General features: G+C 54.1%; 1 protein-coding gene across 1 annotated transcript in view; it reads right to left on the bottom strand.

Annotated features, from left to right (window-relative positions):
* Positions 1-25300, bottom strand: part of LOC143388260 (endothelin-converting enzyme 1-like) — a 40302-nt gene that overhangs the window by 10040 nt on the left and 4962 nt on the right. Inside the window, 9 exon segments of the mRNA XM_076842144.2 lie at positions 1804-1914; positions 5463-5577; positions 7007-7149; positions 11517-11708; positions 12646-12720; positions 13741-13887; positions 14910-15031; positions 16414-16626; positions 21729-21870. Of these exon segments, the coding sequence (XP_076698259.1) occupies positions 1804-1914; positions 5463-5577; positions 7007-7149; positions 11517-11708; positions 12646-12720; positions 13741-13887; positions 14910-15031; positions 16414-16626; positions 21729-21870 (1260 nt within the window).

Raw genomic sequence — 25300 nt, 5'->3', positions numbered from 1 at the left:
CTAAGAGGGTGGCCATGGCTGTGCTTCCAGACCATGTTCCTAACATGGACAGACATCCCTCGAGACGAGACGGGCCTTCCATGCACTGGTCTCTGTGGCCGAATGAGCTTGGACGTGCCTTGGGGAAGCGGAAAGGTCTGCAGGAGGACTTTTCGGAGCCTTTAGAGTGGTAGAGTGCTCTTTTGGAGCCGTCCAGAAGACATGGCCTCTCCCAGGCTGATGGGATCCTTTTTGATGGAATAGAGCTTTAACACCCAGAGAACTTGATCTGAGAGGCACTCAGAAAGGTCTCAGGGCACAAATGGCAGCTGTTGAGGGTGACGATGCAGGGCAGACCCGGGGGCCAAAGATAGAAGATGGAAGATTCTAGGGAAGGGGAAGGCAAGAGCCATGGGGCTGGGGCCAGACAGACCTGGACTCAGATTCTGCCTCAACAGATTAAAAAAACAAAACAAAACAAACAAACAAACAAACAAAATATATATATATATATATATATATATATATATATATATAGTTGTAGTTGGACACAATACTTTTATTTTACTTATTTTTATGTGGTGCTGAGGATTGAACCCAGGGCCTCGCATGTGCTAGGCGAGGGCTCTACCGCTGAGCCACCACCCCAGCGGGCAGGGCTGGAAGTGCAATGCTGCCCCTTGACTACAGATACTAGTTACGCAAACAATACCATTAGTGATAAACTATCACTGCCATTGACTGTAGCTTATTTTGGGCCAGGTGTTCTTTATGTGTAGCATCTCATTTTGTTATGGCCAGGCTGTGTGGGCAATGACCACACAGATTCCATTTTGCCCTGAGACCCCACATCATGTAAGAAAATCTTCTCCCGTGGGAAAGCCCCGTCTCTGCACCCATCAGTGAGCGGTTGCCTAGCACGGCATGTTAGGCGACACAGATGGCAATTCTTATACAACGTAAAAGTGTCCCCTCTTCAGTTCCCATTTTTCTTGGACAAGCTACCCTGTCAGAGGTGTAGATGTTAGTAGCCATTCTTTAACTTGTTCTCAACTAGGGACGTTTTGGCCCACCCTCTTTAGTGCTTATGATTTTAGATCTTATGATGTTTGCTTATGGATCTGAATCATAGCAACAGCCACTTATATGTTAATATGGTTTTGGACTACAAAAGGTGTGCTCGAACCCTGGGAGGGGTCGAAGGGTGTGGACTAGCAGCCTGGCCCTTGGCCCGCCAGCTGGTGGATCCAGACATCAACTGGTGAATAAAGGTTCCATCTCTTGCTTTAAGATCGACTTGGTGGTTTATTGCTGTCTCACCTTAACACCCCTCTGCAGAAGGGACAGCCCCACTTTCATGTCCCAGGTGAGGGGAGAACACCGCTCAAGTCACCCAGCCAAGTGACAGAGCCAGAATCTGAGCTGGGGGCTGGCTGTCTCCCTAGCACTCAGCCATGATGATCCTCTACCTGCTTGAATAATTCTGTCACCCTCAGAGTAAGAAAAATGTCACTTCCAGGTCAACATTACCTGGTGGGGTCCTTCGCAGACCCAGGAGGTGGAGATGGCTGTGGTAGCCTCATGGGGTCACTGGGAAGATCAAATTAAATAACACAAACAACTGGCCTGGCCTCAACCACGGAAGTCATTTAGCAAGTCACGCCCTGCAGCCTGAGGAAACGGCCTCTGAGTTAAAGAAGGCCCCGGGATCCTGTGGCCTGGAGCAGGAAAGGACCAGGGCAGAGCAGAGTGTGGGCTGTCAGGCTGGGGTGGGGGGCGCCCAGTAGATGCGATGCCCACTCTGTCCACAGGGGAGGTACTTACTATGTTCTTGCTGTCCTCGGCGAAGGTCGCTTTGACAAACATGGGGCCCAGGGCAAAGCCCAGGTTGTTTTCCGTGTCACTCACGCAAAACTTCCAGTGAGGAAGGCAGGTCTGGAAAACACGAGCGCAGAGGGTCACTGGGCACAGTCCTCCTTCTCCCAAGGCCTGCCTGGGAGGTGGCGCCATCGGGGGCCTGTGCTTCCCCCCAGAATTCCAGGGAGACAGACCTCTTCTGACCGCAGAAGTTACTTTAGGCCACAGACACCCCTCATGGCCACCACCTACTGTCTCCTGAGTGCCAGTCTCCATGATTGGCACTTCACGAAGGTCTGCCACTGAGCACCCCTAGCGGGCAGGGATGGGCCACTGGATAGATGGGAAGCAGAAATTTAGTAAGGGCAGTCACTGGTCCAGCAGGTGACAGTAGGTGACAGGGGTGCCACAGGGATGGGAACTCTGACATGCCTGGCCCTCCATCCAGGGCTCTCGCCAACTCCACCTGGTCCTGCTTCCTGGAGGACACAAGGAATCTTGGAGGTGCAGAACCTTGGGAAGCTGCCCATCCACCTGAGCAATGGAAACCTTCCTAGAAGGCCAGGGGCCAAGCCCCATTTACAGCCTCCTAGAGACAGAAGGCCACAGTGACATCGCAAAACTTCAATGTCGGCTTTTTTTTTTAATGTGCTAAGGATGCCAGGCAGTGCCTCACCACTGAGCCGCACGCCTACCCCAACCCCAGCTCTTTCCTTATATTTTATTTTGAGACAGGGTCTCTCAATGCTCACTGCCCAGACTGGCCTTGAATTTGCAATCCTCCTGCCTCAGCCTCCCCAGCAGCTTGGACCACAGGTGTGTCACTGCGCGGGGCTTAAATTGGTTATTCCTCAGTCTCACCCACAAGAAGTGCTAGCCCACAGGATGCCTCAGTATGAACCAGAAATGGTCTTGGGCTGCAGCTCCCCAGAGTATGGGCTGATAAAGAGCACTGGGAGGGTTTCAGCCCACTGGCCCCCTGCCTTGCCATTCCCCCATGGAGAGTGTGAATGACCAGGTGTGATGACCCTGCTTATGGAAACTGGTCCAGCTGCAGGGTCCTCTTAACCCTGAGGAACAGGCGTGACAACCAGCTTGGGGCAGCCTGCTTTACACCAGCCCTACTGCGAACAACCCAAATGCCCATCGGCAGACAGATGGAAAAACAAAATGTGGTGTTTTTCTACAGCGACATACCACTTGGCAGCACGGAGGAACCAGCTACTCAGAGATGCCACAACATGACGAATTCCACAGACTCACTGAGCCAGGCGGCCAGGCAGCAGCGTAGGACTCGGCTGCCCATCTGCAGCACCTCGGGGAGACGCAGGGAGGGGCCCGAGGGCATGCCGGGTAACTGGGCCATGGAAACCTTCTCTGTCCTGACTGGGCTGGTATTCACACACACGACTTCATTGTCACAAATCAACCAACTGTATCCTTCACCCACACTCTATGCATTTGTGTGTGCATATTGTTTTTAAGCACCGGGGGTTGAACCCAGGGCTTCACACATGCTAGGCGGGCTTTCTTTCTTTTTTTCTTAATGGGGTGCTACGGATGGAACCCAGGGCCACCCTAGCATCACACTAAACTGGTCTATGTCTCAAATTTTTATTTTGAGACAGGGTCTCCCTGGAATTACAGAGTGTGCCACCATGGCCAGGTATATTGAATACTCTATTGTATGTAAATTATGACTTAATTTTTTTTTCTAGTCAAGAAGGAAGGGAAGGCCATTCTAGTCTAAGTGTAGCCCCTGGATTCTGCTTAGCTGTCCCAACCTGTGTCCGTTTCCAATGGCTGCTTTCTGCTCCCTTCTCCCTCCTGCCCGCTGCCCTGCCAGTCATTGGGCAGCCCACAGCTGGACACAGACTTGGCCTGGATATGCTGAGGCTGAGCACATAGTGGGTCACAGTTAGGGAGCCTCCAACTTTGAGGCTGGACAGAGGCTCTGACGGCTGGATCACGGGCAGATTCTTACTCATCTTCTGCCCGCGTCTCTGGAGAAGCCCATTCACTTTACACACATGCATTTGTCCCCTGAGTGACTCCCCTGCTCGGGGACTGTGCCAGGTCTCAGGAATTTGAGCTGAATCAACCGCAGGCCTGCCCTTGAGGACTCTGTGGAAATGCCCAGAACATCCAGCAGGAGACAGAGGCGCAGTAATGATGTCAACAGCTGTGACAGCACTGAGCGCCTGAGTGCCCAGGGTGTGCAGGCCCCACGCCTAGAATGCTCCAGGGAGACTAAGGGAGAGAAATGAAGCACAGAGGGGTTAAGTCACTAGCCCAAAAGGAGCACTCAGAGAGCAAGTGGCTGTGGTGGGCTTGAGCCCAGAGAGTCTGGCTCCAGTGACTTCCCGCAAAAAGGCCACTCTGACTGGCTACGACAAAGGTTTTGGAATGAGGAGAAAACTCTTTGAAAGAAGAAAGGGTCAGGCAGCATTCATCTGACGTGGGGGCCACCTCGAGGCAGAAAAGGAGGGGCCAAGAGGCCCCTGAAGAGGCTGTGCGACTTGTAACTTCTTCACGGTAACCAGAGGAGCACCAGCAGGGAGTGGAGAGGGGTCCCTCCTCCCAACAAGAACTGCAGACTGTAGGCAGGTAGCACGAGGACAGCCGGCCAGGCACCCAGCAGAAGCTTCCACCTTTGGAACCGACTTTACGGCCTGAGGAAAAGGAGCCCAGGGATCAGTCACCCCTTTTCACAGATGGGAAGACCGAGTCCCTGCCCCATTTAAGTGACCCGCCCAAGGCTGTGTGGTAAGAAGCAGAACCTCCCATTCAAATCTCTGCCCAGCCTCCCCTGCTCTGCAGCCGGGGCACTCCTAGCCATTCTCTGAGCCTTTGGTACATGAGGGAGGTCAGCCCTGGCACCTCCCAGGCAGGCAGGGCTCCTGGGCACAGACCCACCCCACCCATCTTGGTATTCCCACACTGGGCTTGGGGCCTGGCCCATGTGACAGTGCAGGAGTAACTGTTTGCTAGATGCATAAATGAGAGGTGATGGCCTCATTCTTGGCATCAGAATTCCTACGGGAGGCAAGCTTCCCCGGCGGGAGGGAGGGAGGCCTGGGGCCTCCTACAGAAGGACCCGCAGAGGTTTGGGGGCACTCAAGATGGGTGGAGCCTACTGGGTCTGGGGCCTGGGACTCCTGCCCCGAAGAGAACCCGAGGCCTGGATCTGGACTGGGGTTCCCCCGACTACAAACAGGGAGGATAAGAATCAGGGAACCCTCGTGAGCAGGTGTTTGATGTGTTTGATGCTTCTGAGGAAAAAGTCCCCACCTTTAGAGTCACAGTTACATAAGGAGAGTGCTGACATCTCCACAGCTGGAGGGTCAGAACAGAGACTACCTTCTCTGCAAACCAGCTGAGTTGCTAAGACTCCTCTTTGTGCTTGGCTTAACCACCTCCTTCCAGAAGCCTCTGCCCACCTAAGTCCCCATCAGTGTTCCCATGACCCCAAATGGACCCTTCAGTGGCCTCTTCATTCTCCTCCTAGACTCAGCCCTCGTAAGTGCCACAGCCCTGAGAGTACAGTGGTCTTTCCAGCCCCCAGCCCAGGGCAGAGCACACAGTAGGTGCTCAGCATGAACCTGGGAATCACTGTCACAGCTCACCTTCTTGGTCCCGTACATGACTTCCATGAACTTCTCATTGGCGTCCTAAAAGCGCTGGTCGAGGAAGGAGCTTGTTTTCCGCACCAGGTTCCAGATCATGTAGTTGTTCAGCAGGCTGGGGCGAGAGGACCGCTGGCTCAGAAATGCCCAGGGCTCCTGAACAGCCTCACCCCAGCCTCCTTCCTAGCCTACCTGGGTGCTCGGCTGGCGGCTGCCTTCCAAGCACATGGAATGTAACTCTCCGAGGAACGCCTGGCGCTCCACCTAGAACCCCCCAGTGTCCAGTGCAATCACTTGCATACCAGCAGTGCTCAACACATGCTGCTGCTTAGCTGCTTTGTGTCTGAACCTGTGAAGCTGCTGCCTAGAGACTTGCCTGGTGGTGTATGCTACAGTGGGGAGGAGGCTGCCATTCCCTGCTGAAGGGCAGACAGGAAGTAGAGGCCTTAGAGCAGCAGGGGCAGGAAAGGAAGCTCTGGCCACCAGGTTTCCATGAATGACCGTTCCCATGTCCCCCACCCACAGGGCACAGGAACCTATCTGTGGCTGAGTCATGTTTGCAAAGATGTTACCTTAGTACAAAGATGTTCACTATATTGAACATCTAACCTCAACCGGAATCACCCTAAAAGCCTGACTATGGGGAGAGTGTGGCAAATATTGTATGAACAGTTGACGGAATACTATGCAACTATAAAAATGATCCTCACAGAGGGTTTGGGATGGCACTGGGAAATATTCATAATGAAAGTCAAGGCAAGGCTTGGAGCGGTGGCACATGCCTGTAATCCCAGTAGCTCAGGAGGCTAAGGCAGGAGGAAAGTGAGTTCAAAGCCAGCCTCAACAACAGCAAGGCCCTAAGCAACTCAGTGAGACCCTGTCTCTAAATAAAATACAAAAAGTTTGGGGATACGGCTCGGTGGTTAAGTGCCCCTGGGTTCAATCATCAGTACTCCTACTACTAAAATAAAAATGAAAAGTCAAGGGAAAAGTAGATTATCCATCTAGTCACGTTAAGGAGAAAGAAGAGCTGTGGATTGGAAACCTCCCTTCCCTCACACCTTCTCTCTCTGATATGCACACACACAAACACCCCCCAAAATGACCAAGAGAAATATTTTGAATAATTTTACATTTTTCCTATTTTTCTGTAATTTTCAACATTTTTATAAGCCTTTGAAATAAAAAAATAAAATAAAATAAAAAACCCGTAAGTATTAACCAAAAATTATGGGTGGTATTGGCGGAGTCCTGTTCCATGACAGGCACAGTGTTAAAACATGACTCATTGGTTGTGACTCTCACGAATCCCCTGCTTGGTAGGTGCTATCTGATCCCCATCTTATGGGTGACAGTATGACCCCGACAAAGGACAAGGGACATGCCACAGCTACACAGCTGGCTGAGGGCAGCAGGATTTGAAGCTGCCCAGGGGACCAGCACCCTCTGCTGCCTCTCAGGGAAGCCCACCAGGGTGCAGCACCCTGCGTCCGGCCGCCCTGCCGCCTCCTGCCCCTCCTGCCCAACAGGGCTGCCGGCCTCACCATCTGTCCGTGGCGTTGATGAGGGCGGAGACCTGCTCCAGGTAGTCCTTGTCATAGACCACGATGGGCTCGAACGCGTTGATCTCCACGGGGTGGAAGATGGCGTTGAGGAAGGGCAGCCAGTTGATGGCCGGTGCCAAGGTCTGCGAGGGAAGGGGACAGCATGAGGCTGGAGGGTGGCTTCTCCTCAGCCCCGTCTTTGGGTGTCCCTCAGAAGGTGTCATTGTGCCTCTCCCTGGGACCATGGTGCTGATGGAGCTTCAGGCAGAGGCAGCGTCCCCAGGAGCCAGAAGCAAACCTCATCTGAAGCGGAACCAGGGTGGGATGAGAGGCTGCAGCAGCAGCAGGCACAGCAGCCGCCACCGTCACCACGCCCTTCCCATGTGGCATGTGCCACTGCCCAACTGACCAAGCAGTGGCCACAATTATCCCCATTTACAGAGGAAGAATGGAGCCTTAGACCCCTAACAGTTAAGAATCAGGAGCTGGACTGGGCTCCTGGTCTAGCTTCCTTGCTTATAAGCTGTGCAACCTTTAATAAGTTAATGTGCCCATCTGTGCCTCAGCACCTCATATGAAAAACAGGGATCATCATGACAATGAGTCCCGTGTATCTGGTAACTGGGAGGGTCACACACAGAAGCCAGCACTGTCCCACTCAACAAGAGTATCAGCAGCAGCAGTCTGCTGCAGAGGATCCAACATTCAGGAAGGCCAGCATTGCGGGGGTAAATTGTGGTCCACAAGTGAGGCTGCCGAGTGGGGAGCTGGGACAGCAAAGTTGGTGATGACTGCAACAAGAAGGGAGAGGCCTGCAGCTCAGCCCTGCACACACCAGGCCCCCGGCTATTTGCACTTGTTTGTTTTGGGGAGTTACTGGGGTCTGAACTCAGGGCCACTTTACCACTGAGCCACACCCCCAGCCCTTTTTATTTTGAGGCAGCTAAGTTGCTTGGGGCCTCACTAAGTTGCTGAGGCTGGCCTTGAACTCTTGATCCTCCTGCCTCAGCCTCCTAAGCCTCTGGGATTATAGGCATGCACTAGCATGCGCCGGCTCTGGTTTTTTTTTTTTTTTTAAGTATTTTTTGAGTTGTGGGTGGACAGGATGCCTTTGTTTTTATTTATGTATCTTTATGTGGTGCTGAGGATTGAACCCAGTGCCTCATCCACGTTAGGAGAGCGCTCCACCACTGAACCACAACCTCAGCCCCAGCAGCTCTGTTTTAAGGTGACCCAAAAAAGACCCTGTACCCAAGGGCTTTCCAAAGAGAGACTTGGCTTTTCATAACTGTCAGCTCCCAACAGATCTCGCTTTCCCTTTGGCACCCCAAGGTGCCCTGCGCAGAGGTGTCTCCCCCAACACCTCCATGTCACGGCCAGCATCTCCTGCAGCAGCAGCCTCCAGCCATGCGAGCTATCCCTCTTGAGATTGCAGATTTTTGTTATAAAGTCCTACAACATTTTAAAAATAAATTGTGGTAAAATATGCTGCACATTTATAATCCCAGAAACCTATGAGGATGAAGCAGGAGGATCTCGAATTCAAGGCCAGCCTCAGCAACCTAGTGGGACCCTGTCTCAAAATGAAAAATAAAAAGGCCTGGGGATGTGGCTCACCTAGCTGCAGATGACTTTTGCAAGACTTTAACTCTGTGCTTTCCACTTCCTACCCCCACCTGTCTCTGTGAGTCCGACGCTGGCCCAAGTGGCCCAACTTAAGTGCAAACACATAGGATTCGGGCTTCAATGCTGGCGTGTGTCCCTTGGTGTCACCTCCTCAAGCAGAGCTGCACAATGTGTCTGCTCTGGCCCTGTATTCCCCACACGCTCAGTTATTTTTAGTGTGCAGTTTTACAGAACACGAGGCTTTGGGCTGCATATCTCGTCTTTTAGCAAAGACGCCTCTATATGTCAGTCACTTGGATGGGCACCTGACTTAGCTAGCAATCCCAGAAATTACGATCATTGCTTAAGACCCTCCAAAAGTGGCCCTGGGCCTGGCAGATTTCAAACCCCATTCTCTATTCTCTTGAAAGGGTGAAATGTAAGACAAAAACGGGAAGTGAGAAATGCATTCCCTTCATACAGGAAAACCGTACCCATAAAGCCACCTAAGATCCACCCCGCCTGCTGGGACAGGCAGTCAGCTACAAGACCCCCAATTCACAGAGGCTGAGTTTGCTGATCAGGGAAGGTGACTTTCCTGAGGTTATATGGCTTACTGTGGGTGTATTTGGCGGGGTGCTGGGGATTGATCTCAGGGCCTTGAGCAGGTAAGCACAGGCTTTACCACTGGGCTCCACCCCAAGGCCATTGTTCCTGAGTTTGTTTGTTTATTTATTTTTATTTATTATTATTTCTTACATACATGACAAGGTTTATTTATTTTTATTTTTTAATTTTTTTTGGTTGTAGATGGACATAATACCTTCATCTATTTATATGTGGTGCTGAGACTTGAACCCAGTGCCTCACACGTGCAAGGCAAGCGCTCCACCACTGAGCCACAACCCCAGCCCCTGCTCCTGGGTTTAAGTGGACATCTTATCTATTGGGGAACAAAGATCTCAAAGGACAAATGAGGCTGGGGATGGAGCGGGGGCAGCTCCCAAAGGCGGTATTGTGCTGGTACAAGTCATCGACCAGGTCTCAGTAGGGGGCTGATTGGCGTCATCCCTGGGTGAATGTTCCCACCAACACCGATGGCAAACCCCCACAGGGCTGGGAAGAGAAGCGCACAGTGGGCCCTGAGCCAGCAAGCGCCAGTACAGCCCTGTCGCCCAGCTGTGACATGAGCTGGTGACATGAGCTGGGCATTAGGAGGCCTAGATCAGAGTCCCCAGCAGGAACCAGCTCTGGGCACTGTCTATCCTTTCCCTAAGATGGGGTCAGCGACCCTGCCCCCAGAGCTGACTGCCGTAGGCCTCTCTGCCTGGCCTCCGCTGTGGCCCAGAGCCTCCCGTCTCCCTAGCAGGAGACTCTCAGGCCAATCTCTACATTTCTGTGGCCACAGAATTCAGAGGTGTGTGATGAGACCTTCAAACTGGGTCCAACAATCAGGGTCACCTGACTGCATGGCCTGGGGCAAAGACCTGGGAAAGTGGGTTAGTTTCCTGAATGTCACCAGTTACAGGGCTCACGAGAGCTTCATGAACTGAGGTGGCGGATCCTGGCACAGGGTGAAGCATAAGGTGGGGAAAGCCCAGGATCTGCTGCATCTGGGGCCAGGTGGCGCCCTCACCCCCGGGGCCCAGCAGCCTCCCCGCTGGACCATGTAGTTCAGGTATCCGGTCAGCCCTGGGACTCAACACTTCCAAACTGCTGTCCACTAGGCCAGGGTGGAGCAGGGCTGGTTGTAGTCCTTTGTCTGGGGCCAGAGGGACACACACTTCACCCAGGAAACCCAGTGGAAGCATGACTTCTGGAATGAAGCCTACGAGGCCCTGCACACACCAAGGTCCCCGCGGGGCAGGTGTACACTCAGCTTCCCCAGCCCCTCCCCACCGGGCCTCAGCGCCCTGCTTCTCTCGCCCACAGCACTAGGCAGGGAGACTGGGATTGTTTCTTAGTGTCCCCACTAGACCAGAAGCACAGGAAAGCAGGGCCCAAGGTGGCTCCTGATACATCTGTCAGATGGAGGAGGAAAAAAGGGCAGGAACTTCCTCCTCGAAGGAAGAAGGAATGGATGGGTGAGGAGCCGGGATAAGACTGGCCAGTGGAACCCACTGCAGGCACAGGGTCCGCCCCAGCAGAACAGCAAGGGCCACCAGGTGCTCCTGCCTGAGGGCAAAGAACTGGGAGATACATGGGACCACTCTGCTCATTCCTCGGAGACCAACAGGGCCCAGGACAAGCGGGTCAGCAACAGCACACGGGCCAGAAAGAAGGAAGCAGTAGAAAGTCCACCCCAGGCCCTGGAGGCCTGAGCAGCCACCAGGGGGCAGCCTCCGCAAGGCTGACCTTCAGAGGGGACAGCAGGTCTCTGGTGAGTCACACAGTTTCACAGAAAGTGCAGGTCTGACTCCCCGTTACACTTCTGGATATTGCCTAGGTACATGGTCAAGAGCTGAGCCAAGCCTGAGTCCAAGGGCCAGCACCCCTGCCCTCAGGAGCCTCCGGGGCCTGACCATGTCTCTCCATCTCCTGTTCAGCAAAGGGAGAAGCAACGTAGGAATCCACACCCCACCTTTACTTAGTGCTCCGTGCTGGATGACTGGGAATGCCCCTGTCCGTGTGAGCCTTACGTCACAACCATGGAGCTGCTAGGGAAACGCTGTCACACGAAGCAGCCCAGCGAGGGAAGAAGCCTGGCTCTGGAGTCCCTTTGCACTCTGTGGTCACTAGCAGGTAATCTTACTTGTCTGAGCCCCAGTTTATCTGTAACCTGGGCATAAACACCTCCTCCCAAGGGTGGCTTTATGGTCATGATGAAGTTGGTATGACCCCTCCCCCCAAGAGCCCTGTCCGACTCCAGTGGTCCTGCACCTGCAGTAGCCAATGCACAGGGTACCTGCAGCTCGGCGGCCGTCACTTTGTGGTAAATGAGCTCCTCGTCCCGACGCTTCTCCTGGGGAATGGTGATATTGGCCAGCGCCGTCTCAAAGTCCAGGATCTGCTGCATCTGGGGCCGGATGGTGTCCTCATCCCCGCCGCCCAGCAGCTTCCCCAGCTGGACCATGTAGTTCAGGTATCCAGTCAGCACCTGTAGGGCCCAGCACCCCCAAACTGTCAGTGGCTGTCACCTGCCACCCAGTGGGCCAGGTGAGGCCGGCCAGCTGCGGCCCTGTGCATGGGGCCCAGGAAACATGCTGGAAAATAGCTCTGGGGAGGATTCTGGCGCTGTGTGTCTTCACTGGTGTCCATGGCGCTCCTGGTAAAGCCCACCGCCTCTGCACACACACAGGTCCCTGAGGCTGGCCCCTGCTGCTCTGGCCCTGCCTTCAGGACTCGTCCTCAGCCATCTTCCTGTTCTGGAAATGCACCTTTTCTGAACCACCCTCTGCCACCACGTCCCTAGAGCTGAATCAAGTCCTTTCTCGGCTCCCTCTGCCCTGATCACAATGTATACAGTTGGCATCTAGTTGGGTGGTCCGTTAAGTAATGTCTCCCTCTCCTACTGGACCTCAAGCCCCGTGGACAGGTGAGTGAGCCTCAGTGGGCCGGGCAGGGGAAGGGAGAGCTGTGAGCGGTTGGAGGTGATCTGGTTGTGGCTCTGGATCTCCCCACTTACTGGCTGTGTGACCTTGAAGAGGTCACTTCTGTGTCTGAGACTTATTTCTTCCTCTGTATAGGGCAAGGTAAAATGAATATCCATTTGACAGATGAAGAAAATGATGTTCAGAGAAGCTGAGTGACTTTGGGGTGATTGGGAGGGTTAGAGGTGAGGTATATAAAAGGTCTGAGACCCTCAAATGGTGGGGGCTGCTACTGCCAGCTCTCTACAATGGGGACAAATGACACCTAACCCCTGCCCTTTGTGCCCACAGTGCCTGCATATGAACTAGCAAGCCTGGGGGCATCCCTCCCCTGCCTGGGCTGCCTGTTGCCCATCAGGAAAGTGATACCCCTGTGTTCCCCCAGCTTCTAAGACCTGCCCAGGTATGCTGTGGAGGAAACGATTGGAGAACCACCGCAAAGACGCACTCACCTTCTCTGTTTTCAGTCTTGTTCAGGCAGTAATCTCTGGAGGGCAGGCCCAGGCCAGACTGGTCCACCTAAAGAGGGAGGCAGAGTGAGAGGAAGGCCCTGCTGCAGGCTTGTGTGTCTCCTGCGGCCTCTGCTTGCCCCAGGACTTCTCACACCAGGCACCGAGGACCAGCTCATGTTCCAGCAGAAGCACAAGCTGGTAGCCGAAGTCACAGATGGGATCACTCAGTGATAAGACAGACACGTTCCTGCCCACCTGTGGGGTCAGCTGCAGGGACCTGGGCCCTTCTGAGGGCTGGACAGAGCCTCCTTCCTCTTTAAACACCCCTTGGCTTCAGCAATGCACCCTACTTCTCTAAACCCTTCCCAAGTGGCGAGGAGCCAACACAGGTGACTTAACCTTAACCCAAGTTACTTAACCTTTCTGATCCCCAGGTTCCTTGCCCAGAAAGTTAGGGAGATAATACCTAACCTTCGGAGCTGGAATGAGGATTCAAGAGGACGGTGTCAGTACAGGGTTTCCTGAGAGTGGGGCAGCAGAGGAGGGTCAATTCCTGATGGCTACCATTGGAACCTTCTGGCTATACCTTGACGCACCTTGGCTAGCTGCTATTATATAGTACATTAGGGTGACAAGGGAAGTGTAGCTCAGTGAGGTTGAGCCTCTTGCTAAGGTCACACAATGAGTGTGTGGCACAGTTGGGGGCTGAGAACTAAGCCTTTATGACCCCTAATCTGGGGGCTCTCCTGGGTGTGCTGATCCTCAGCCTTGGGCAGGCTCTGGTGGGAGAGATGGACCAAAAGCATTCCAAGCAGCACCACAGAGCCAGAGGCTAAGGGAGGGGACAAAGAGGTGGCTACAGCTGTGCACAGAAGTTGATATCACTCGTCACTTCTGAGGCCCACGATGAGCTGCCCACCAAGATGGGTAGTCTGCCCTCTCATAGTCTCTTGCCTGTAAAAATCTCACTGTTTGGGGCTGCCAGAAATAACCCCGGCTTAGAAACCAGAGCCTGCTGCCTCGGCCCAGGGCAGATCTCCCTCCACCCCAGGAGGCCACACCCTTTCCTTGGCCCAGGCCTGCTCACCTGGATCACATTGCTGTTGGAGTTCTTAGAGTCTGCACTGATGTAGACAGAGAAGAAGGGTGAGGTTCGGTAGTGGGCAGTGACCACCTGCAGGGTGTCCTGGAAGTTGTCCTTGGCCCAGGGACTTGTGATATTCCAGCCTCCGAGCTGGGAGAAGGCAGAGCAGAATAGGGAGGGGAAGGTGGTAAGGAGACTGTATGCAAATTCTGGTCCCGCAGCTGACTTGCTCTGTGACCCTGGAGCAGTCATCTAACCTCTGGGAGCGTCCAGGGCAAATTAAAGGGCTTCTGACCTGTGACCTGGAGACCCACAGAGGGAGCAAAGACTCATCCTTGACAACTGAGCTGTGAATCCCAGAGACTTTGCCCCATGTGCTGTTCATTTGTTGGACAATCAATCACACAAACGTGATTACTATTAAGACATAAATCCAATTGTGACTTCGGGAAATAAGGCTCTGTATTTTTAAAAAGGCTGATAAGCTATGGTCTACCTTGGTCTCTCTCCAAGTTGGAATTTAAAAAAAAATCTCTTTGGTCCTCCAGGATTGGCACACACTGGCACATGGGGCCTGTGCCAGAGAGGAGGGACTGGGAGAGTCCCCATGCCTGCAGCAATACCTTCCCCGAACTGAGATAGGATGGCAAGTCCTTGAGCAAGCAAGGGGTGGCCAGAAAAGACACAGCCATCTCCATCTGTGCCAGGCAGCCTGGCCCGGAGGGAAGATTTCTCCTGGGCTCAGGAGCAAGGTGAGGCCTCCAGCCAGCAGGTCTAGCTCTGTTGCTGGCCTAAGACTCCCTGTGGGTTTCTCTGGAACAACACACACCTCTTGCACACTCACACCCACCTCCTGAAAAAAATGAAGTGGCAATCCAGAGGAAGAGATTCCCAGTGAATACTGTCCCCAAGACCCACGCAGATGCACTGAGACACTTAGATGTCCTCAACAGATGCTGACACACAACCCCACACATTACAACAGACAGTCCCCCCACGCACAGACGTGCATGTACACGCAGTGGCAGACAGACAGGCTGCATGTTCCAGCTGGGTGTGGAGGCTGGAGGTGTGGGGGTGGCTGAGCACCAGTGGGCCTGAGAGATGCAGCCAGAGGGGCTGGCAGGAGGCACGGCAGGAGGAGGAGGAGAGAGTGTGTCCCAGGGACTCACCTTCTCAATCAGCTCCATCAGGGGCTTGGCCCTGAGCTCCTCGATCCTGGTTTCATCCATACATGCACGGTAGTATACTTGGGCCTTCCTCTCTGTCTCACTCGAGCTGGCTGTGGAATTTTCTAGAAGGATAAGAGCAGATATTGAATAAGCCCCCATTTACCTGCTGGGGATCCCCAGGCAAGTTTCTTTTGGAGCCTCGGTGCTCCCCACTGTGAATCCATCAGGGCAGCTGCTGTCAGGCAGGAGCAGCCAGCCCCAGTAGGTATGAGTGCCCCCATCCTAGCAGGGTGCAGATCAGGAGGGCATGCCCTGTCTCTGCCCATCTGCTGATTGGGCCTGAGGACCTGTCCCTGGCATGGCAGCCCAGGCCCACCCAGCAGGACAGTTGGCATCCCTGCCAGCCAACACGGGGCAGGAATTCCCCTGCCTGGTGCTGGGACAGAGCCATGTCTTCGCTTTCAGATCCCATCTGACCTTCCTTGTGAGAAACACTGGGGTTGAGTGAAGCCTGAAAGGCCTCATTCACTGTGAATTGACTTTCCGCTTCCTCCTCGGGGGGCCAGGTGCAGTCAACAGACCTGCAGATGACTCCAAGGGCTGTTTTCCCCGTCCCTTCCCAGCTCAGGCCAGCAGCACCTCATCCTCTTTGGTTCTCAGACCCCTACCCACCCACCCACCCAGAGACTCCCTTCCCATCCTCCCTCTCCTTAGCCCCTGGTCCAGAGCCGCCTGCTGAAGGCCACCCTCCTGTGTGAGCACAGCACAGAAGGTCCCGATCTATACCTGGTGAGTTTGAGTACTCAGGTCCCCAGGACCTACTATGTGCTGGGGCTTCTGGGCCTGCATGTCTGTCTCAGAGCTCCACTCCAGACCATGCCAGATTCTTGGCCCCTGCGTCCATCTGGCCACTTGTCCTTCTCTCAGATTAGTTGTTCTCTGACCTTAAACCTCTTCCTTTGCTTTCTCCCAAGATCTCTCCAAACCCACCTCCTCCACAGGCACCTTTCTCGTGGGGCTCTATCAACCCATCCATCCATCCATCCATCCACGGGACGCAGATCAAAGGGTTGCTCTGTGCCAGGTACTGTGGGGACTCTGGGACCAGACAACAATGTCTTCAACCCCAGGAGGCTTCGGCATGGGACCCAGCTAAAACCCCACTTGCTTCCATCCTTTCTCAGACTATTTTTTTTTACCCAGAGCCTCTCCTATGATACTCCTTCCAGAACATTCTCAGCACTCTGGGCACAAAATTAAGACCTGCTCTCTATCCCCAAAGAGCTTACGGTCTAGCGGGGACATAGATGTGCGAAGGAAGGAATACAGTACACAAAAGTGCTTTAACACTGCAGAGGCTCTGGAACACATAGAAGCACCCCGCTCTGCCTGGGGGTGGGGGCAAGTGACAGAGCAATGCCCCTCCTCTGACCAGGCCTAGCTGGCAGGTGCAGTAGGTGGCTCCCCCTGCAGCCCATTCCTTAGTGTCCCCATTGGTGCTTACCCAGCAGGTACTTGATGATGGCTTGATTGTGTTCCCAGAGGTTGCTGAAGGTCCCCCAGCGTGAGTGGCCATCAGGCACAGGGTTGGCCTTGATCCAGCCCCCACAGGCATAGCTGAAGAAGTCCTGGCAGGGGTCCACTGTGGGGTCCATGGAGTTCAAGATGGAGCTGGTCACCAAGACGCAGGCCTCGCTCAGGCACACTGGGGGTGTTCCTGGAGGGGTAAGAGAAAAAAGTCAGTGATGGGCAGGGAAGAGGGTTGGGGAGGGCAGTGCAGGTGGCCTAGGGCCCCAGCACACGAGCTCCACCCTTGCCCTGACCGAACAGACTTGGAACTGGATGGTCACTAGACCCCAAACAAGAAAGGGTTCTAGTAGCTTCATGATCTTCTGCTTTGTAAAAAAAAGACTTCTGCCCGTTGCCTAAAGTCCCTTCTGTGGCTTAAAAGTACCTGGAGCCAAGGTGCTTTTTTTTCCTTCTAGGGATTGAATCCAGGGGCTCATCACCCCGGGGCTACATCCCCAGCCTTTTTTACTTTGAGACAGTTTTGCTAAAATGAGGGTGACTTCAAATGTCCTATCCTTTTACCTCAGCCTCCGACGTAATCTGGGATTACAGGCGGGCACCAGCACACCCAGGGGTGGTTTTCTCTTAATCAACCCTTCCCTCCACAAAGATTCTCTGACTTCTTATTATTCCCCTATGCTCAACACACTTATCCACTCACTCACGCACTCATCTACTCCACAAAATCAATACTGGGGCCCTCTGCGGAGTTCAGAGTGTGTGTGAGGCGGGGAGACAGGAGGCTGTCCTTCCCTTCAGGAGCCGACCCTTCTGCTGGGGACACACGTGTTACATAAGCAAAGTCAAAACACCAGGAGAAACTGCCACTTATTTACAAAACTAAACTGAACCTTGACTAGGAGCCAACTGGGTGATGTGGACATATGGTACCAGGACTCAGGGACAGGGAAAGGACTGGGAGAAGCCATTCCCTCACCAGGCAGGAGAGCTGGTTGTCCCAATTGAGGGTGGGGGGCAGTGGCTGAACAACCCTAAACTAAAACAATAAATAAATAAACAGAAACAACCTGAGAGGCTGGTTTGCCAAAGGCGTGAGCAAAGGCCGGACCCTGCCTCAAAGCTGTCTGATGAGCTCTCGCAAGGGACCAACCTGGCAGGTCCCCAGAGGCTCCTTGAGGCCACAGGACGAATGAACCTGCCCACCTCATGGCCTGCCCACAGGAGCCACCCAGGCCACAGGGGGGACTGCTTCCTGAACAGGCTGGGCACCAGGACCACCACCCACGTTCACGGTCTTCCAACCCTCGCTCCAGCGTCAGATATGGGTGGAATATCCCTGAGGAAATTGAGGCTCTGAGAGAGGGACCAGATCAAGTTCATCCAGCCACACGGGAGAGCTGAGAGCCAATGCTGCCCTGTCCTGGCCCAGCAGCCCCAAGGTCGTGTTTTCCTGCTGTCTGTCTCCTCTTTGGTGGCCACAGCAGGGGCTGGAGTGGCCTGACGGGCAGGATTGTTTCCTTCACCACACAGGGAGGCAGTGAGGCTGGGTAGATTTGGAGACTGGTAGATCTGGGTTCAAATCTCAACTTTCTGCTTCTGCCTGTGCGGTCTGGTGCAGAGACCTCCTTTAAGAGCCTGGATTGGGGGCGCAGCTCGGCAGTATGCACTCTGCCACCGAAGGCCCTGGGTTCAACCCCCAGCACTGCCAAAGAAAACCAAAAACAAAACCTCTGAGCCTCAGTTTTTCCAGGGTCCATTTCACTGTGACGACAGGAAGACCTCCCATGATCCCATCACACAGGGTACATCAGACAGGTCTGAGGTTCCAGACTAATCTCTAGAGAGGAGGAAAGACACAGCCTTCAGCTCACTCAGAAACAATACCAGCAGGGCTGGGGGTCTTGAACAGGTCCCCCAGGGTCTTATCCCCCTCAGCTGACAAACACCAAGTCCTTCAGGTGGATGAAGGGCTCAGAGGAGTCACACAACAGCAAGAAAATCAGGGTGACTTAATTTTGAGATTAGGCAGTAATTTAAAATGACAGAGCTACTGTGCGCGAACCCAGAGCATCTCTTCTACGGCAGAACTGAAGCTACCATTTTCAATATTTCCGCATGAGCTCCTCAAGAGTTTCAGAGTTGCATGTCCCGGTCCCCAGCCACAGCGACGACAGGACTCTTTATGGGGGAAGGCGGAGGAGAACTTGTGTGTGGCTTGACAAGGCCTATTCACTATTATGATAAAACTTCATATTTGGGAAAGAAAAAGAATACCTATTGTTGTTACAACCAAACTACAGGAAGTAAAGCTTGGTATGATCCTGGCTGGTGGAAAGACCCAGAAGGCAGAGTGCTGAGGGGCTCAGGGTTGAAGACAAAAGCAGAAACCAGCACCTAGAGTCGGTCCTGCAGGTGGCATCTTCAGCGGGCGCCTCCTCTGCAGACACTGCCCTGGGTTCCTGGCTGGGTCCGGGGAGTGACTGTTGGGTTATCTAACTATTCTAGGGTTGACGATCTTTAAACAAATAGTCTTGGCCAAGCAGGTGCTTAATGTAAATTTGGTTAGTTAATTAATGGTTTCCCACCCTGCTCATCCAAGGCTTCCGTTCCTTAGGGAAACCTTTCCAGACTCTCTTCCCCTCTGGGTCCCTTGCTGCCTGGGTGTTTGCCATCTCAGTGTGGGCTGCACTGGGTCACGACCGTATCTCCCTGTCCACCTCCTGCACTAGAATATGAGCTTCAGGGTGGGTCTGCCATCTCCCCTGCTCCTCTATGTCCTCTTCTTGTCACTGTGCTTGTCATCCGGCAGCTCTTCAATACACGTCTGTGGAACGAACAAGTGACTGAATGAAAGTGCCTTGCCCAGCACCTGTCACCACCTGCAGCAGGGCTCATATTTCTTCCCTTTAGGATGTGTGGTCAGCTGAGAAGCAGGAACCAGACCCACGTCGAAAGCATTCATCTGGATAGTGCCATCAAAGACGCTTTGAAATATTTCCTGGGAGAACTTATTGTTTGTTTGGCGACTGCTGTTTGCAAAGCACCTGAGAGTTTCTGGGAGGGAGGGCATAGCAGGAGGGTGGACGGGAATGCACTTCACTGGCCAGACATCACTCACTGACAGGTCTTGTAGATTCACCAGAGGATCTGCCTTGACTGGCCTGATGTTTGCGCATTCATGGCCAATGTCAGCACCTACTGCTGTGTAACGAGGTTACTGTCAACATCTGAGGTGGCCACTGCTTTCTCAGGTGGCCCAGGGTCACTGATCCTCTGCCGGGCTCATTCCTCTCCCGGGTCCAGGCCAGGGAAAATCTGAGGCCCTGAGAGCCAGGAATTCAAGGCTGAAGCAGGATACTTCCGTGTGGGCCCCACTTGGCAGAAGTGTTTTGGGTTTGATTGCTAGGAGCTGACCCTGGGGGTTCCCTTTTGGTTTCCAGTGAAGAAACTTCCTGGGCAGGAACTCCTAGGGATGGTCGAAGGCAACACTGGCTGCTGAATCTGCCCACTCCCCGTGTCCTGGGCCATGAGCTGAGCAACGAAGCTGGCCACCTCCACAATGATTGGCCAGTTGTTCTGGACTGACTTCGATGAGGATAAGGTAAGGTGGCAGCTTCAGGGTGAGGAAGATCTGCTTGTGCCCTGTTGACAGAGAGGTGCATGCACACACTCGCAACTCACACCTGCACAGTCAGGTACACACGCACACTCGGCAGAGAAAGGCTGTCCCCAGCTTAATCCTCCTACTCTGTGGTTCACTCCAACTTCCAGTTCCTAGGCCAACATGATGGAGATTTGGGCCTACTTTTTCTTCCAGTAGGTGCAGGATCTCTAAGAAAATTTCGTCTATTCAATTTACTGCTTGCACAGTTAAGATATGCAGGCACGATGCCAGGCACATATGGTTAAAAGTCTGGAGATTAGTAAGTAATGAATCAAATAGGCATTAAGCACCTGCTGGGCCAAGCACATTTGGTAAAAAGCCCATAAACCATTAAAGAGTTAAATAATCAAGTGATTATTTCTTAAGTATTACACAGGTCCTTAGCTCAGTGCCTGTACACAGATTAAGCACCTGTCATGTTTATGGAATGAATGAATGATATGGGTCCCATACAAGAGGGATGCAGGGGTGACTCAGATGAAGTCTCTGCCCTCTCCTCAGGCCCCCAAGGGCCCTCCCCACCCAAGCCCAACATGGCTACCCTCACAGGTCAGCAACTTCACAGTGGCAAAGGCTCAACACAGCCATGAGCTCTCTGGTGGAGTGAGTGACCAAGTTGGTGGATGGAACCCCTGGGGGTGCTCACCAGGTGGACCAGCAGAAAGCAGGATGTGGGGGTACAGGAGAGTGGGACCCTGGCTTTGGTTATAACCCGAATCTTCCCTGTTGGGTTGCATAAGGGCTGAGCAATGAGGCACTGACTGGATCTATGCAGCTGGACATGAGATCCAGCCTCGGACCCCTGACTGCAGGACCTGAGAGGCCCCATGGCATCACCATGTGGGATGGAACAGACACACCCACTTACAGAGCGGTGCGAAGGCCTTGAGTCACAGAGCTGAGCTCCTCTTGGGTCCTGGTGTGCTCCGGAGTGATTTCTGATTACAAAGCAGGTGGGCAGGGCCTGGGCCTCAGAGCCCTCAGGAGCCCGCAGCCTGTGCAAACTTCTCCACTCAATCTGCCACTAGACCCCCACTGGCTGTGTAAGCTTGGTCTATGCCCATTTCCTCATATGGAAAAGGACCCAAAGCAACCACGCCTTGCAGGGGTGCTCCGAGGAGGACAGGAGGCGACAGCCTTAAATGACAGGCGTTTGGCCCACGGGTGGTGTACAGTAAACAGAAGCCTTTGTTGCTAGTCTGTTGGGACTGAGGACAGCAGGCAGTGGCAGCCTGTCTAACCGTCCCACGTCCTAACAACAGCAGTGCCCAGAACTGAGCTGAGGAAGTCCTCTCAGGCACCAGGTACATCCTCAGAGCCATCTCCAAATTGGGCACTGCTTACCCATTTAAAATAGAGAAGACGAAGGCTCTGGGAAGTGACGTGGCCTGTCCAGGTCACGCAGTTGAGAATGTGCCAGTCCTTCTGGTTCCAAGACTTTCATACCATCCATGCCACCCACCTCCCTGGGCTCGGTCTATCCTCAGCTCCCTGAGCCCACCAGGCCCAGCCCCTGCTCAGCCTTGGAAGCCAGTCCAGCTTGAGCAGGAAGCTGCCCTTGCACAGCTCGACAGGGCGGAGGGCAGGAGGGAGACGAGCCCACCACGAGACACAGAGGCACCTACTTGTCTGGATCTGGATGCCCAGAGCTTCCAGACAGGCCACCAGTCCTGCCACCAGAAGTACCACCAGCACCACCAGCCGCTTCTCCACCTCGGTCCAAGCTGCCCAGCACCTCTGGCCACTCCGGGGGCTGCGGAAGTTCACCTGCAGGGGAGGAGGCAGGAGGGGTGGGGAGGACAGGTGCCCAGGGTGCCCCCTGCCCAGGAGGAAGGGGCTCCACGGCAGGCCCGGGCCCTGGGGAGGCATCAGGGCTGCCCTCCTAACTCAGGGGTGGTCCAGTTCCCACAGAGTCAGCCCTAATCCAGGAAAGGAGCCGCCACCCTGCTCAGTAGCTTGACTTGCTTCCACCCATCAGAGAGCTGGCAGCTCAAGCCAGCCAGGCTTGTGTGTTCTGTGCTACCCAATAGGAGTAGATGAAAAAAACCTGTGGCTCCAGGAGGGAGTTCAAGAAAGAACAGGATGTTTGGACTTGCAGGCATCCAGCTGGGCTCTCCTCAGAGCCCCCATGTCCACAGAGCTGGGGACAAGGCTGACCATGGCTCAGGCTTCCCAGAGCAGGGACGTTCTTAGCTCAGAGAGCCCTCCCAGCCCCTCAAGAGCAACCTGATTAGTCCTCTTTTTACATTTGAGGGAGCGGAGGGGGAGCGGGTGCGATCCCACCTCCCCAGCACGCAGCTCAAGGGGTGGAGTCTGCAGATTCCAGAGCCCCCTAGAGGGAGGGCCAGCGGCGGGGGGGGGGGGGGTCTCGGGAGATGCTGCAGAAAACACAGGGAGAAACAGCTCCGTGCAGGCAGGTCCTCAAAGGGAGGGAAAATGTCCCCTGCCTCCTGGCTCAACAGGAAAGGAGGCACAATGGGGGGAAGCAGAGGGCGTGGTGGGCCCTCCAGCTCCAGGGACAGAGCAGACGACAGCTCTCAGCCCAGGCCACGCACACCCAAAGCCTGCCCTGGGTTCCCCACTGTTCTTAGAGGTACTTCCTGCAACAGCCCGGGCCACAGGACAGGAAGGGTCTCCTGAGGGTGGGGGTTGGCGCAGTGTCATGACCTCCCTGTACAAATAGCTGGGTGCCAACTCAGGCCACACTAGAAACGCTGACGGGAAGGTGGACTGTTTTGCTTTCCACTGCTCTTGTGCAGCAGGCAGGCAGACCAAGAAAAGTTTGGGGTGGGCAGGGTTTCAGTCTGGAAAGGCTTCCTGGAGGGGGTGATGTCTGGGCTGGGTCTTAAAGAATAAGTAGGTGTTGGTGAGGGGTGCGAGGCCTGGATCCCATAGGGCGCTGTAAGCTAAAGAAGGCGGACTGCCTCCTGGGGCCATTTGCCCTTTGGGAAGGGCTGGGAGAGAGGAGTGAGGCCTGGCAAGGAGGGGAAGGGGGATAGGGAGACATTAAGGAGGCCATGGCAGCCTGCCGGGGGTTTCAAGGAGACCCAGAATCCAAGTGGCACAAGGAGGGGCTCTCTAGAGCCAGGAGAGGGCCCTGACAATGTCCCATGCCACCACTTAGGGATCTGACATGGGCCCTTGAGGGAAGGGCACTGTGGCCATCCTCAGAGAGGATGGAGAGTACTGGGAACTGCTGCACCAGAGAGAGGGGAACATAAGAACTTTCTGTGGAAGAAAAATTGTGTCCTAAAACTGGGAAAGGAACTTGAGAACCGATGACACTTTCATGGACATCTGGGAGGCTCTGACACGGCTGGTGGGTCAGCAGAGGGAAGGAGTTGCTGCCTGCTAGGACCCCACAAAATGCTTTTTTAAAACGGGGAGATGCAGGCTGGGTGCGGTGGTGCAGCCTGTAATCCCAGTGATGGGGGAGGCTGAGGCAGGAGGATCGCAAGTTCAAGGCCAGTCTCAGCAATTTAGTGAGATCCTGTCTCAAAAACAAAAAGGGCCGGGGATGTGGCTCGATGGTGGAGCACTTGCCCAGCATGTGTAAGGCCCTCGGTTCTATCCCCAGCACTGCAGAAAAATAAAAGAAAGAAAAAAAAATGGGGTGGGGCGAGCAAAGATTTCTGACCATGTTACTTTGAATTCGTTAAACTTTATATTAAGCTGGGCACGGTGGCACACACCTTTAATCCCAGCAAGTGGGAGGTTGAGGAAGGAGGACAGGAAGTTCAAGGCCAGCCTGGGCAACTTAGCAAGACTCTGTTTCAAATAAATTTTAAAAGACTGGAAGGTAGCTCAGTGGCAAAGCAACCCTGGTTTTGATACCCAGTACCAAAAAAAAAAAAAAAAGCCTTGTATTAAGGTGAAAGCCAACGGTGCTCACACATATACACATACACACTAGTGTTAGCTCTAGAAGAAGCATAGAAGGGGGGCGGAGGGGAAGAATAAGGAGAGAGGACAATGAGGCACCCCATCTCTCCAGGACTGGCGCTCCGTCCTAAGGCGGCCGTGCCACCTGCCAGAGGAGCCTAGTCAAGCTGGACGTCATTGTTCGATGTCAAGCAAAGTGTTGAATCTAAACAGATGGTGTCCACTGGAAATTAAATTAGAATTAGGCCAGAATTGAATTAAAAACTCATAGTTCCAGGCAAGATCCACAAACAGAATTTGAAAAGAGATTCTTAACCCGTGGCATGTTTCTGGCTCGACTTGTGCTGCCGGGCCAAGGCCTCCTGGTTTCTTCTCAGGCCTCATCTCGAAGGGCAGAGCGGATCCAGAGGCAGCTCCCCGGGGCAGGGAAAGTCACCTGGCAGCACTGGCCAATTCCTGGTGCAATGGACAGGGCAGAGGCTGGACCAGGTACCACTCTGCTCCCTCCGGCCACCTGCTCAGCCAAGTCCCTTTTCTTTGAGTCCCCACTGCATCTGCCCTGCCCCCTGCATAGGACCCTGGGGACCATCCCAGGGGATGATGTCACAGCAAGGGGAGAGGTGAGCGATTTCTCGTTTTCCTTTTAGAAACGAGGGCCTGTCAATCATGGGAGACTGGGCTGTGGCCAGTTAGAGGGCAGAGGATTAGTGGCAAGCAGCCCAATCCATCTTGGGGAACATCACTGGAAAGTGTCCATTGGCCAACGTCCAGAGCCAAAGGCTGGAAGATGGAGCTGCGAGCCGGGTGGGCGCTTCCCACTGGCCGGCCTTATTTCCTAGCATCATCATGTGAGGCACAGAGAGAAGGAAAGCAGTAGAAAAAGGGGCGTCTCCCCCCAGAGAGCAGCAGAGGAGACCAAGGAGGAAGCACTGGATCCAGAAAAGCCTGGGGGTGGGGGGGTGGAGAGAACTGAGCTGCCGGGCCCAGGAGTTCCCAGGGTTTCCACAGCCAAAAAAACAAAGCCCTAATCGGGGATAAATATTCGGTTACAGAACCAAGTGCGTGGCTCACCTAGGCTTTCAGCAAGAACGAGTTCTGCAGGTGAGGACGGGGACCACCTGGGGCCCAGGAGCCTGGCCAGTAGCAGCAGGGGCAGGGAGCCTGGCTCTCAGAGTCAAGGAGCAAGGTTCTTCCCAGCCATAGCCAGGTCCCCCAGTGACCAGGCCACATGGAGCAGCAGACAGGAAGCCATTTTCAAAGGTCTGGTGGGGAGCCCAGCCCCTGCGTCCAGAAGCCCAGCTGCTCCGAGGGCTGG

Source organism: Callospermophilus lateralis, unplaced genomic scaffold, assembly GCF_048772815.1.
Source record: "Callospermophilus lateralis isolate mCalLat2 unplaced genomic scaffold, mCalLat2.hap1 Scaffold_221, whole genome shotgun sequence".
NCBI classification, from domain to species: domain Eukaryota; kingdom Metazoa; phylum Chordata; class Mammalia; order Rodentia; family Sciuridae; genus Callospermophilus; species Callospermophilus lateralis.
The sequence above is the reverse complement of the archived record's forward strand: the minus strand, read 5'-3'. Positions and strand labels throughout refer to the sequence as shown.